Below are 15,207 nucleotides of genomic sequence, written 5' to 3'. Positions count from 1 at the left end.
AGTGGGTCATTGATTTTGTACATGACAGGCAAGGGGGGTCACTTTCTTTGCACATTAATTTTAAAATGGGTCATTCACGTTGTACGTGCATCTCAATAGAAATCATCATCACCCCTCTAGCTAAAAATAATGAATGGTCCCTAAAGTACTGTTGGTGCTTTTGACCTTTCACCAAAGCCCCTTAGAAACCATAATACTCAAAGAGAGGGAATAGATTTTAGGAGTCCGATAAATCTGGAGTTTAAATAAATTGGGTTTGTTCTGTCATTTAATAATGCTTCACTGTACAGAGACCAGTGGTCTGGGGTTCAAATCCAGGTTCATGTTAGTTGTGTTTCTCAGGTTATCAGCATCAAACGTTTCACCAAAATTATTAAATCTGATACACGTGTGACTGATGTGATGTGATGTAAGATGAAATACTGCCTCACTCACTCAACTACCTCATGGACCCATGAAAACTGATGGTTTCTTGATAACATTAAGTGAGGCATAAAAGGTGTGCATTGAACAGTATTTTCCGAAAGAATCCGTATCCTTCCTATCAGGCAATGTTGCATGGACTATTCAGTGCTGGGCTGCACCTAAAAATAAAAAATGTATCCCCCAAATTATATATTTTTTATAACTATGTGCACATAGCCGCACAAACAAAACAAAGTGGACCAAGTTGCAGCTATCTTCCTTGAAACACCTTGTTGATTTCTGCTTGTTCTCATTGTTAACTAATGCAATGCGGTTTGAATAAATTACCATATTTGACATCATGTCATATTCAAGATTGTTTTGTCAAGGACAGTAGCTAAGTCAGGACTTGGATATTGTCCCATGACATATGTCAGTGTGGCTGTCATCACGTAGACAGGCTGGTCCCCAGTTGGTACACAATGTCGCTCATTGAGTTTGACCTTCACCTTTACCTGGCACTAGCACCCACTGTTGTAAACAGACAGTAACTAGTATCTGGTTGTGATATGCTACCTTGATCTCTAGGGATTATACTGTATGAGAGTAATATTTCTTCTAGATTCATTGCCTGTCCCAGATTTTTTAAGAGTTTTGTTGTCAAGAAGATAAATGTTCTCCATTTTTTGTGGTATTCTGGGGCAGACAATGTACCCTGTACTACTTACATTTTAGTCACATGTGCTGATTTAAGTGTATATTAAATGATGACCATGTTTCACAGGCTATTTGATGGTTTATGATATGAAAAGATAAACAATTATTTCACATTGATGCAGTATTCGTATACAGTGCTAAAACAGTCTTTAGGCCAGACCAATTTTGTTTTTGTTTTATTGCCCCACTGGCCATATTTTTTCAAGAATAAAAAAAATGAAATTTTCCCTGTCCAAAAAATAAAATCCTAATGTTTTATAAGCCCAAAACCTTAAACTTACCAGAAAATTTCTTTCAGACTTTTAGATTGATTTTTGCCCCATATTCCGTTCATAAACTGCCAGTAGTAAAATACAAAATATTACTTTGACTGGTGATTTTATTTCCACCACCTCTACCACCATATCTGTCTTTAGGTTTTCTTGCGACACAAATGTTTGAAACAAGAAACAAAATGGGGTCTGGCCTAAATGTAACAGTTGGAAGCACATATAGCCTTGTCAACTGAGGCGTGACACTGGGGGACTTTCTTCCCCATTTAACCCCAGTAGATGACAGGAATACTATTAAAAGCAGAGTGAAATCCTTTTCACTGACTCGCTGAGGAAACATAGATTCATATTGCCTAGGAATGTAATGTTTTAGCTGAGAATATAGTTCATCCATCAGACCATCAGTTCATCCATAGTCATGTTTTGTCCAGGTATTTCTAATACTAGTACGTAGGTTGAACACAACCAACAGGTTGTTATCTGCTGCTTTTTGCATTTACCAAATTAGGGATTTTTAGAATATACATTTTGTTGATTGTTCTTTGCATCAAGACCTGTCTGAGTGCACAGTTCATATCTCCAGAACAAAAGGTTTTCATCAGTACACGAACACCATAACCAAATTTCAGTTATAGTGTGTCATCCAATAATTCCTGTATTGCAGATATGAAGACCTGGACATACAAATACAATCTTTCAAGTCAAAATCATAGTTTTGTTTTGAAAGCTCAGTTACTGCTCTAGAAAACGGAGGGACAGATTAGATCAAAATACTCTTCTCAAATCGAACAGATCACTCTTGCTGGACTTGCTGTAACACACAGTGGAAATTGGGGTGGTGGGGTAGCCTAGTAGTCAGAGCTTTGGCTTTGCACAATGAAAACCCAGGCTTAATTCCCCACATGGGTAGAATGTGTGAAGCCCATTTGTGGTGTTCCCCACCATGATATCACTGGAATTTTGCTGAAAAAAGCGGCATAAACTAAACTCACTCATTGTGATATTTTATTGGCATTAGATGGTTTGCTGTTACAATAAACATTATTGAAAAGAAAAAAATAACTGTGGCATAATTATGCTGAAACGAATACCCAGTAAGTTTATGCAACAGAAGGCATTGCAATCTTCAGTTTATCAGATTTCCATGGTAACTTTTCTTGATGACCATATTCTTCAAAATATTGTAAAAAATAAACAGTTCAGCTGTAAAGTTTTCCGAGTTTAATCATTTGTGGATTTGTTGTTGGTGATTTATCCACCTGTTTTCAAAACGACAATTTGACAAAACATACACCTAACAGTGCCTCTTTAAATCATCAACAATTCAGCACTTGTGATGTTGACAACTGTCAATCTCAAACATGACAATAAGCTCTGACAGTCTAACCATTTGCATATTTTACAAAAAGTCTGCTAGGCTTGAAAAACTAGTCAGTCAAGTTTTATGCACAATGAACTTGCAAATGACCCATTTATGACGGAGACATGCATTCATTACAACAAAAATGTTTTCTGGATCTTAAGATGGCACATGTAGGTCAAGGGTAGCGTTTTAAGCATCATCTTTCATACAGGTGCAAGTGTTTATAGCAGGTCGGGCTTAGATGTCACGCTGTGCCAGATTATGAAAGTGTTATTCCAGTAACTGAACTCAAAACAAGACTATTAAACATGAATTAGTGAAGTCAATTAATGCACAAAAATTCAAGGACTCTCCTATTAAGACAAATATACCTTCAACATTCTATATCATTGTGAGTTTCAGCGACATGCATGCCACTATATCAAGTGCGCATATCCATGCAATGCGGACCTACTTCATGAAATGCTGGTTGTCTATCAAAGGCTGAGATCGTGTTTGAGCTTATTATTTTATTTGGTTGCATCTTTCATTGCCATTTTAATACAGTGATGCTGTTTTGTGTATTCCACAGACGTTAATTACAGCTGAATCTTTTCTGTGTTAACGTCAAGGTCTTGAAGTAATGTACATGACACACGATTAAAAATCGTTATGTCAGTTTTTCAGCAATATTCCAGCAAAATTATGCCAGGGGACAACAGAACTATTGCCTTATACATTGTAACTATGAGGATCAAACAGGGGACTTGGCATGACATGCAAATGCTTTAAACACTAGTGTTAGTAATAACCTACAATAATACATAAAATATGTTTGATGATAATATGTTAGGGGATAATGTTTAGTTTAGCAGGCCTGTTTCTGTATTTGCTTGTCCGGTCAAATCCCGATGAGTCAGATCACTTGGGACCAAGTAATAAATGCAACTATCGATGTAGTCAGTACTAATGTATGTCTGTGATGAAAGGAAAAATGGTTGGGACTGACAGCTACTTCGAATAATGCAAAATAATCGAGACCCTGTCATTCGACTCATTGGGATTTCACTGTACTTTCAAATATATCTATATTTAAGCTGTGATAAACTAACTCACCTATTACTTTTTTAATTGTCTTGTATCAATTAGCTTGTGTCCAAATATTAGTAAATTAAGTGGTACATTTCTTTGAAATATTTCTGGAGGTTACGCGTATGTATATCTTTGATGAAGACCAGGAGACCTGATTCTTTGTTTTACATTATGAAACTGTATTGAGTTGTTAAAATACCTCTGAATTTCGGATACGAGAACCACTTTGAACAGAATATATGACCTTCAATTACCTGTCAGGTACAAATAGTTTAGAATTGGTTAGCTCCAAGATACATCCCTGAACTGTCTTTGACCTTACTCAGATCACAATGGTAAATCTTCCCATTACAGCTGAAGGCCATGTCCACCTCAATCCACCCTCAGTCCACAATCAGTCGACCCTGTCCTCCCTCCATCCACCTTCAATCCACTCTCAATCCACCCTGTCCACACATTCCGTCCTCAGTCTACACTCAATCCACATCCAACCCACACTCAGTCCACCCTGTCAAATGTAGGTCACACTCAATCCACCCTGTCCACACCCAACCCACCCAAGCATCGATGTCACCTTCTCCAGTGGCAAGACCATCAAGACCTACCTAAAAGCCAACGGTAAAGGACCCAGCTGTGAACACCCTAACCCAAGAGGATGCATCTACCAGATCCCTTGCAACTGTGGCGACCTATACATTGGAGAAATGCTGAGACCAATCAACACCAGAATGAAGGAACATCAGACCTCAGTCAGGAAACTCGACCAGAAATCGGCCATCTCTGAACACATTCTCAAGAACCCTGAACACTCAATTCGATGGGAGGACACTAGGATACTATCTATCAACAACAACAACTGGCGCCAAAGGAAACTACAAGAGGCCATCGAGATCCGGAGACAGAAACCAGCCATCAACCGCGACCAAGGAGTGTACCTACCAAGTGCCTGGGACTTATTGATAAATTAATCTCATCTACCTGTGTACATTCTATCTATGTAATTCATGTATAGCCAATCTACCCGAGTACATCCTTACCTACTTGTGTTTGTACATCATCAACCCTCATGTAAACATGCTCACCCCGTACCGTATCTGTGTTATGTAAACATATCCAATCAACTGTAATGCATTACCATTGGCTTCCATCATTGTTATCTTAACTATCGGCTTCCTATCAGTGCTTGTTTATACTAGCTTTCGTTAACTCATTCCACTTGTTACTTTGTTATTGTTTTACCTGTACATATAAATACACCTCTGTATCCCTTTCCCAATCACCTGATGAAGGAGTAAGCATTAACTCCGAAACATTGTGTTCTCTCATAAAGAAGTTGATATCCATAAAAATCTTCATTCTCACCCAAATCCTGTCCTCCACATTCAGTCCACGCTCAAACCACCCTGTCCACACTATCCACCCTCAGTCTACTCTCAGTCCACACTCAATCCAATTTCAGTCTACACTCAATCCACACTCAATAAACCTACAGTTATTCAGTCTCACTGATCAGCCTGACCAAGATGGGTAGTCAGACCCCTCATATGGAAAGATTATGTGGATGTTTTAAAGGCATGTCTTTCCCCATGCACTTAACGTCAGATAGGAATGTACATGTCTTCGCTCGTTTTGTTTATGCAGAGATGTCAGAACAGCAAACAGTGAGAGTCCTTCTCTTGCACATGCATATTTATGGCCCAGTGAAGATCTGGGTTAGAATTGGTCCTCATCAATCCGTGCTTGTAGCAAGGGGCGACCAACAGGATCGGATGGTCAGATTCACCGACTTGGTTGATAAATGTCATTGTATCCCAGTTGCATTGATTGATGCTCATGCTATTGATCACTGGATTATCCAGGTCAAAAGCGGGCCATCAGACTCAATTGTTTACAGACCACTGCCACATAATTTAGTTTGTATTTTACATAGTGGTGCATTATGCAACAAACAAAACAAACCACCATATTTATTCATGTGGGTACGTTCACTTGTGTCAGACACAAAAGCCTTACTCTCTCTCATGACTCATGAGACTTGTTTACAGGTTGTACTGTGACCTGAGTGGACCCTGGAGGCCACCTGTCACCTTCAGTGCTACAATAGTTGTTCAGTTGAAGGGCCATACTCTACACTGGATGCCAGACATGCACATCAGTTTGGCCTTCTGACATGCTCCCTTCTTACTGACAGTATACATACCACAGTCCTATAAATAATTGCATTTCTGTTTAGATTATGATTAACTGGGTTAGTGGCCCTTAAACAAAGAATGTGTGCAGGGTTTTTTCTCACAATGTGCATTAGCTTGTTCAGAAAGCAATGCACTGTGCATGTCTAATGTGTTTTGACATACTCTCGCTTGTTGAAAACAGGTTGAGAATTGCTCAGATAATTATTAGTGAAATGAAAATTGAAACAAGAATTTTGGGAATTGCAAAACACAATTTATGTGTAATTTTCACAGTAATTTTAAAATCTGATTATTAAGACAAAGGTATAAGTTTGATTTAAGATATATTTTTGTTATTTTTTTTTTATTAAAGTTTCTTTTGTTTTGTTGCTTTTTTTCCAAACCTTTTTATCTATGAAAGTTGATGTATTTGTTGTTCTACATGTTTATGGTTGATTGACAGCTGTTTTGGGGTGCTCTGTGCTGATTGGCTAATGGTAGCAAGGCATGTCATTTTATGGAAACGAGTTACCTGAGTCACACCATTACCGAATTCTTACACCAAAATTGTTAATCGGAGGTAACAAAAATACCTGTTTCAATGAATTTGATTATGTTTAAAGAAATATTGTTGAAAGCCTATAGTATTTGTTGTTGAATTTAATTATAAGAATTGACAGTGTGTTTCTTTTGTTGCATTGAGGTACGAAAGCAAAAACCAATGTGCAAACTGTATGAATCTTTAACTGCTCAAAATATTCAATGACTTCCATGATGTTTTGAAGTCCTGATCTAGATGATGAACATGCAGGGGTGTGACTGTTAGGGGTGGAATATTTTGGAAAGGTCATGAGGCGATATGTATCACGGGAAGCATACTTACGTCACATCACTTGGAAACATTTTGACTGTACATTAAAATGGCTGGTAGAGGTGAAGCGTGGAGTATGGTCATGTTACAATATGTGTCATGATAGAGAGGTGCCAATACAGTATGTATCATAATATAGTGCACTCTGTCCAACTCGGACCCTGCCTATCTCGGATTGCTGCATATACTGGACTAAACTTAATGATTCTTTATATTAAATTTTTGTGTAAATCGAACTGCTGTGTAATTCAGACTATTAGTTGGTCCCAAGCCGGTCTGGGACAGGCTGCACTGTACACATATTTCCACCATATTTTGAAGATGTCTTGGTATGTTACAGCAGTAGTCCAGCATTATCACAGCAGTGGACACCAGAAATGAGCTTTACACTTTACACCCATGTGAGGAATCAAACCCAGATCTTGAGTCTGATGATCAGGCTATTACTCTACACCACTGCCCTAATAAAAAAATAAGCATGTCATGTAACATAGTGCATGAAATCACACAATGCACTTGGGATGGTTGGGTAACCTTGAGGTTGAATTGTTCACTTGTCACAATGAAGTACTGGTTTTGAAGCTAAACTCACTCACTCACAAGCAGTGATCGAAATAACGACCTGCCCAACTACCCGTGGCAGGTAAATTTTGAATCTGGCTGCCTGGAATTTCTCTCCACCAGCCCGATTGTCTGGCTGAAATTTTTAATGTTGACCTACTTTCAGTTCGCTCTCAGGACGATCATTCCATTTTAATTGTCATGTCATATTTTGATTTAAGAAAGATGAATGAAATCTACAAGTATATTCCATAATTGTACATGGACATCTCCTCAGCCAGTAAAGATAGTAATAGGACACTAAAACTGGTTGGCTTAGTAAGCTATGCTATGATTGGATATCTGTAGTCACATGGTTCAATAAGACCCAGTCAAAGAGAGGGTTAATTACTCGTTTGTACTTGTTTGTACAAAAACGTTTTTGTAAGTTATTGCAAAAAAGTGAGTTAAAGAGGTGGGCAAGCAACTTTCAAGATGGGCAGGCAACATTTGTGGGCCACCAACCCGGCTGTCAGGTTGAGTTGAAAAATTATTTCAATCACTGCTCACAAGGTTTGATTCAGTTACAGTTATATTTGGGATGGGTGGTGTGATAATCTAATGGTTAAAGCGTTCGTTCCCTCGTTATCATGATGAAGACCCAGGTTCGATTCCCTACATATCTATAATGTGATTTCTGGTGTCCCCGCCTTGATACCATTGGAAATTATTGCTAAACATTGCTAAATCATAGTTCACTGATGCACCAATGAAGACCCAGATTCAATTCCCTACATAGCTATAATGTGATTTCTGGTGTCCCCGCCTTGATACCATTAGAAATTATTGCTAAACATTGCTAAATCACAGTTCACTGATGCACCAATGCATTGTTCTGCCTAAATGGAGTACCCCATTAAGTTACAATACCTATTTGTCTCTTTAATTCTTTTTGGCAAGTCAAATACAAACTAAATACAAATCGACATGGGAAGTGTATCTACAAAAGAAATATCACAAAGATATTGTTGCACCATTCTGGTTATAACTCATTGTTCATGTAGAACTGTTTGATCATTGTGATTAACTAGTATAGCCTCAGGAAGTAATTACAAGCAAACACAGACCAATTCATCAATGACAATTTTCACATTGGTTGCCAGGTCAACCTGCAGATTAACCAAAGATTTTTCAACAGTTTCAAACAAATAGGGGGAAAATCAGGATAATACATTTGATGTTTTTGTAATGATCTCAAAGTGTAATTACTTGCTTGTAGATGTGCAGTAGTTTCCTCTGAGAGCCCGGGTGTTGAAAAAAATTTATGTCCTCAGATAATATGGTTTTAGGCATGGACAACTTTTCTGGATGAACAACTTTTTTCCTCAAAAAAGAAAATTCCTTTTAGGCATTTCTACAAGTTGGGAAGTCAGACGAAGGCAAACTTTATGGTTAAACAACCTCTTTGTTCACATGATGCAACATTTCAATACATACAAGCACATATTCTGGCATTGCTATCTGTTATCTCAAATAAAGAAGTTGGTCATATACAAATTTTGTCCTTGTCTTTAAGATATAAATCATCTTGATAATGTTAGAGGCATGCTTGCAAGTTTTCAAGCAATAACTGAGGAAAATAACAGTTTCTTTAAAGCATCCAAAACCCAATAACATAATAATGAATAAACCCGTCTTGGCTTACATCTATCAAAGACTCTACTCCAGTTTATATTGTTGAAAAAATAGTTACACTCTTTGTCTTCATGTTATGCATTTTCTGGGAAATATATGTAATGGTAGATTTGTGTGAGTAAATAATACTTATCACCACATCTTCAGTTCAGCAGCTGTTCACACATTGGCTGAAGAGGTGATAAAAGCAGAACATGAAAATGATATAATATCGGGCTAGCTATTCTCGAAACGTCCGTAGCCCTACAAACTTCTTAAACCCATTCTTAACACACTGGTTACGATCAAAGTTAAGAGTTCTTAGCGCTACGAACATTTCGAAAATAAGGGCCCTGGTTCTTACTCAGTCTAGCCTTTGAAGTTGAAATCAGATTTCACGTTTTAATTATCATTTTTGGTTACGAATGTATCAGTATTTGAGAATTGGCTTCGGTACTTTTAATATTTATATAGGTAGCAGAGTATAACGCATGAAACTAAAATGTACTAGTATACTCGTCTGTATTTACATTCTTAATTCCATAAACGCAGAGAAAGGCTAAAACAGGTTAACAGCAGTTGTAATAAATAGATACATCACTGTTAACAAAAGTTTAAGGTATATAATTTCATTAGAGAAAGTATGCTACACAAACAACAGAATTTTATTATCATCCAGTCAAAAAACAAATCTGTGAATGGGTATGGATGGGTTATGTTTTTTTATATGAATGAAACAAATGCATTCAAAACCTTGCTTGGTCAGTCAGCCAGTCAAACGAAAAGGAGTCTTGCAATTATATATATAAAAATATGGAAAAGAGCTGAAACATGGAATATATCATTCTGCCTCGTGTCCCCATCGTCGTGCCCCATTTCATAAAGCATCTGTAGCAATACGACTGTTGTACCTCCCATTCTGCATCATAGACTTTCAACAACCGTAGCACTATGCTCCTTTTGTGAAACAGCAAAATATTACAGCAACTCTTTAGTATCAACTCTTTCTATTTCTTTAGTCTCATCATTAGAACAGAGTTAACCTAAACGTCAGTATGAGATTAGCCTAATCAGATGGGCAGGTTTAAGTTGATGTGTAGGTAGCCTCATCAGTGAGTCACCTTGCTGCCGGAGTCAGTAATTAACGTAATTAATTTGGCATATTAACACAGGAACATGAGAGTGTGTACATGTTGTAATGCAAGTACTTTGTTACTTTAACAGAAATGTGTAAGTAACCTCATCAGCTAGGCAGGTGAATTGATTAACCTGTACTTTCTCTTCCAGTTATCTGTTACCTGATCCTGTTTCGCATGGACGAGCTTGGATTACCTCACCTGAGAAAATTTCTGCAATCTCAGAATGCAAACAAAATGTATAAGGTCAGTATATCCGAATTAAATTTGTTGGATTGTTTGTTGTTGAATGCTGTACTCAGCAGTTTTCAAGCATGGCAGTGGTGTAAATAATCTGGTTTTGAACTGACAATCCAGTGACTGACATGATGAACATAAGTCTATGCAGTTGGGATACTATGAAATGTGTCAGCAAGCCTGACCAGTAAACAAATACAGTAAGCAATAAGGCTTCCTGAAGACCACTCCTAGCCTGGATCTTCACAGCTACCTTGTTTCAATAGACAAGAAAGCAAGACTAAAAAAACAACTGAAATATTATACACAAAGTTTTATGTTACTCTTTACTAACCAATTTCTAGAATGCTAGGCACACATTATCTTATGTCTATCTTAGTGCTAAGAGAACTTCGAAAATCAAGGCCCCAGGACCTTTGCTTGTCATAATTGGTTATTCAATGGTCAGACTTGGTGAATTGGTTGATCTTTGGTTATGTCATGATGTTCTAATTGTTGCTGCCAATATCAATCACAGGATTGTCTGGTTGAGAGATGGTTGGTTACATTCTGCTGTAATCTAGTCTGTAGTCTAGTTGGGATGTAGAGGACTGCATGGATACCCCACTACCAATAAGGTTTAGTGTACTTTATTCATATGTTTGGGGAGAGGGGCTTTAAATCATTCAGTGAACAGGAAATTGTAATGTTTATAGAATCATCAGTCTTGTGCTATTCAGCATGTTGCTATGCCTGGTGCTCAACATTTACAAAATGAAACAAAGGATGGTTGGCTCAAGATACTTCTCTTAGTGGGTGTTCATGTTGAAACTTCAGTATGATATGAAACTGTGTGGATTTCAGACATGTAAAAGCACTCATGCATGGATGGTTGGCTCAAGATACTTCTCTTAGTGGGTGTTCATGTTGAAACTTCTGTATGATATGAAACTGTGTGGATTTCAGACATGTAAAAGCACTCATGCATGGATGGTTGGCTCAAGATACTTCTCTTAGTGGGTGTTCATGTTGAAACTTCTGTATGATATGAAACTATGTGGATTTCAGACATGTAAAAGCACTCATGCATGGATGGTTGGCTCAAGATACTTCTCTTAGTGGGTGTTCATGTTGAAACTTCTGTATGATATGAAACTGTGTGGATTTCAGACATGTAAAAGCACTCATGCATGGATGGTTGGCTCAAGATATTTCTCTTAGTGGGTGTTCATGTTGAAACTTCTGTATGATATGAAACTGTGTGGATTTCAGACATGTAAAAGCACTCATGCATGGATGGTTGGCTCAAGATACTTCTCTTAGTGGGTGTTCATGTTGAAACTTCTGTATGATATGAAACTGTGTGGATTTCAGACATGTAAAAGCACTCATGCATGGATGGTTGGCTCAAGATACTTCTCTTAGTGGGTGTTCATGTTGAAACTTCTGTATGATATGAAACTGTGTGGATTTCAGACATGTAAAAGCACTCATGCATGGATGGTTGGCTCAAGATACTTCTCTTAGTGGGTGTTCATGTTGAAACTTCAGTATGATATCAAACTGTGTGGATTTCAGACATGTAAAAGCACTCATGCATGGAAGGTTGGCTCAAGATACTTCTCTTAGTGGATGTTCATGTTGAAACTTCTGTATGATATGAAACTGTGTGGATTTCAGACATGTAAAAGCACTCATGCATGGATGGTTGGCTCAAGATACTTCTCTTAGTGGATGTTCATGTTGAAACTTCTGTATGATATGAAACTGTGTGGATTTCAGACATGTAAAAGCACTCATGCATGGATGGTTGGCTCAAGATACTTCTCTTAGTGGGTGTTCATGTTGAAACTTCAGTATGATATGAAACTGTGTGGATTTCAGACATGTAAAAGCACTCATGCATGGATGGTTGGCTCAAGATACTTCTCTTAGTGGATGTTCATGTTGAAACTTCTGTATGATATGAAACTGTGTGGATTTCAGACATGTAAAAGCACTCATGCATGGATGGTTGGCTCAAGATACTTCTCTTAGTGGGTGTTCATGTTGAAACTTCAGTATGATATGAAACTGTGTGGATTTCAGACATGTAAAAGCACTCATGCATGGATGGTTGGCTCAAGATACTTCTCTTAGTGGGTGTTCATGTTGAAACTTCTGTATGATATGAAACTGTGTGGATTTCAGACATGTAAAAGCACTCATGCATGGATGGTTGGCTCAAGATACTTCTCTTAGTGGGTGTTCATGTTGAAACTTCTGTATGATATGAAACTGTGTGGATTTCAGACATGTAAAAGCACTCATGCATGGATGGTTGGCTCAAGATACTTCTCTTAGTGGGTGTTCATGTTGAAACTTCTGTATGATATGAAACTGTGTGGATTTCAGACATGTAAAAGCACTCATGCATGGATGGTTGGCTCAAGATACTTCTCTTAGTGGGTGTTCATGTTGAAACTTCAGTATGATATGAAACTGTGTGGATTTCAGACATGTAAAAGCACTCATGCATGGATGGTTGGCTCAAGATACTTCTCTTAGTGGATGTTCATGTTGAAACTTCTGTATGATATGAAACTGTGTGGATTTCAGACATGTAAAAGCACTCATGCATGGATGGTTGGCTCAAGATACTTCTCTTAGTGGGTGTTCATGTTGAAACTTCTGTATGATATGAAACTGTGTGGATTTCAGACATGTAAAAGCACTCATGCATGGATGGTTGGCTCAAGATACTTCCCTTAGTGGGTGTTCATGTTGAAACTTCAGTATGATATGAAACTGTGTGGATTTCAGACATGTAAAAGCACTCATGCATGGATGGTTGGCTCAAGATACTTCTCTTAGTGGATGTTCATGTTGAAACTTCTGTATGATATGAAACTGTGTGGATTTCAGACATGTAAAAGCACTCATGCATGGATGGTTGGCTCAAGATACTTCTCTTAGTGGGTGTTCATGTTGAAACTTCTGTATGATATGAAACTGTGTGGATTTCAGACATGTAAAAGCACTCATGCATGGATGGTTGGCTCAAGATACTTCTCTTAGTGGGTGTTCATGTTGAAACTTCTGTATGATATGAAACTGTGTGGATTTCAGACATGTAAAAGCACTCATGCATGGATGGTTGGCTCAAGATACTTCTCTTAGTGGGTGTTCATGTTGAAACTTCTGTATGATATGAAACTGTGTGGATTTCAGACATGTAAAAGCACTCATGCATGGATGGTTGGCTCAAGATACTTCTCTTAGTGGGTGTTCATGTTGAAACTTCTGTATGATATGAAACTGTGTGGATTTCAGACATGTAAAAGCACTCATGCATGGATGGTTGGCTCAAGATACTTCTCTTAGTGGGTGTTCATGTTGAAACTTCTGTATGATATGAAACTGTGTGGATTTCAGACATGTAAAAGCACTCATGCATGGATATGAGCGCAGTGGAATGCAACATTTCAGTGGTAAGGCATCTGCCTATCATGCTGCATGCATGGGTTTGATGCCCAGCGGAGACATCTATGGACAGGTCCCACGGTGGACACATTTGCATAGTAAGATACTTAGATCCACTTAATCTCTGAGTATGTGTTGGCAATGTGAGCGTTTAGTGCACCTCACAGCCAGAATGACTGTATATTCCCAGGGGAGTTGAAAAAGTATTGGAAACTATGGTAGTGTCCTTTGACCAGGGATAGTAATAGATTGATGTGAGCAGGAAATGAGCCTGGAAATGTGTGCCATATAACGGGACTGTTACTAGTCTTGAACTACAGTACACTCTTATTATAATGGCCCTGAATATAATGCCACCCTGGATGTAATGCCATGTTTTGTGTCAGAACAGATTTACTGCCCATATATAACCCTGGTTGTAATGCCAAACTGGATACAATACCTTATGTGTATGGTTTTTGGATTTTCGCCCTTTTATAATACCAGTTACACTGGTTACATATAGTAGACACCCCTAAATTTGTTAATTGACATGACTTGAATTAATTGGCCAAGTTCACCAGTGCTGTGATTAGTCATGTAATCCCAGATAGATTAACACATGTGATTTTACACTTCTGCCACCTAGAACAACTCACCTGCATTCCTTAGACGCAGGGATTATCCAATCGTTCAAGGTTCATTACTGCAGACATCAGCTCAATCACCTAGTTAATTGCATAGCACCACTAACTCTCCTACCTGGTTATAATGCCACCTTGGACATAAGTCCATATTTTCTGCCAGACAGACGGTGGCATTATAAACAGGATATTCTGTACTCATCACTCTGTACTGAGTCAGCAGGGATGGTTAAGTGTTTATGTATTTTTCCTAATGGCAGTTCCTGAACTTCTTCCTGGATGAGAGGAATCTACTGACGTGGGTGAAGGATCAATGGGGCAAGTTTTATGAACAGAGCTTTGTGGAGACAAACCTACTGTCACCCCTAGAGAGGTGAGTCTGTCTCAGATGAATCCCCTACGTTCATGTTGTAGGTGTCAGATATGCATGTTACAAACGTTGCTGTCAGAGCTTTTGGAGATTTTGATGCTAAAGTGAAAACATGACTCTGAGGTTTGGTTTTAATTGTAGAAACCTTTGGGTATTTTAATTTACTTGTGAACTGTTACATGCAAGAAAAATCACAAAGACGTAGAAGCATGGTGAATTGTTATGGTGATAAACAGTAATGAAGATTTGGAGCAAATTTGATGATGGTGAGCAAGAACAAGATCACATGCAGCATGTAGACAGTTGAAATCAGTGA

The 15,207-nt window shown here is 38.1% G+C and overlaps 1 protein-coding gene across 2 annotated transcripts in view; it reads left to right on the top strand.

Moving 5' to 3' along the window:
- LOC137266384 (cilia- and flagella-associated protein 99-like) overlaps positions 1-15,207 on the top strand; it is a 43,884-nt gene that overhangs the window by 9,161 nt on the left and 19,516 nt on the right. For both annotated transcript variants that reach the window (XM_067801881.1, XM_067801882.1), the window contains exons 4-5: positions 10,372-10,466; positions 14,782-14,894. In XM_067801881.1, coding sequence (XP_067657982.1) covers positions 10,372-10,466; positions 14,782-14,894 — 208 coding nt within the window. The remainder of the gene's footprint in view (positions 1-10,371; positions 10,467-14,781; positions 14,895-15,207) is intronic.

Source organism: Haliotis asinina, chromosome 15, assembly GCF_037392515.1.
Source record: "Haliotis asinina isolate JCU_RB_2024 chromosome 15, JCU_Hal_asi_v2, whole genome shotgun sequence".
Taxonomy (NCBI): Eukaryota; Metazoa; Mollusca; class Gastropoda; order Lepetellida; family Haliotidae; genus Haliotis; species Haliotis asinina.
Note: the sequence above shows the minus strand (reverse complement) of the source record. Positions and strands in the feature narration are given on the sequence as shown.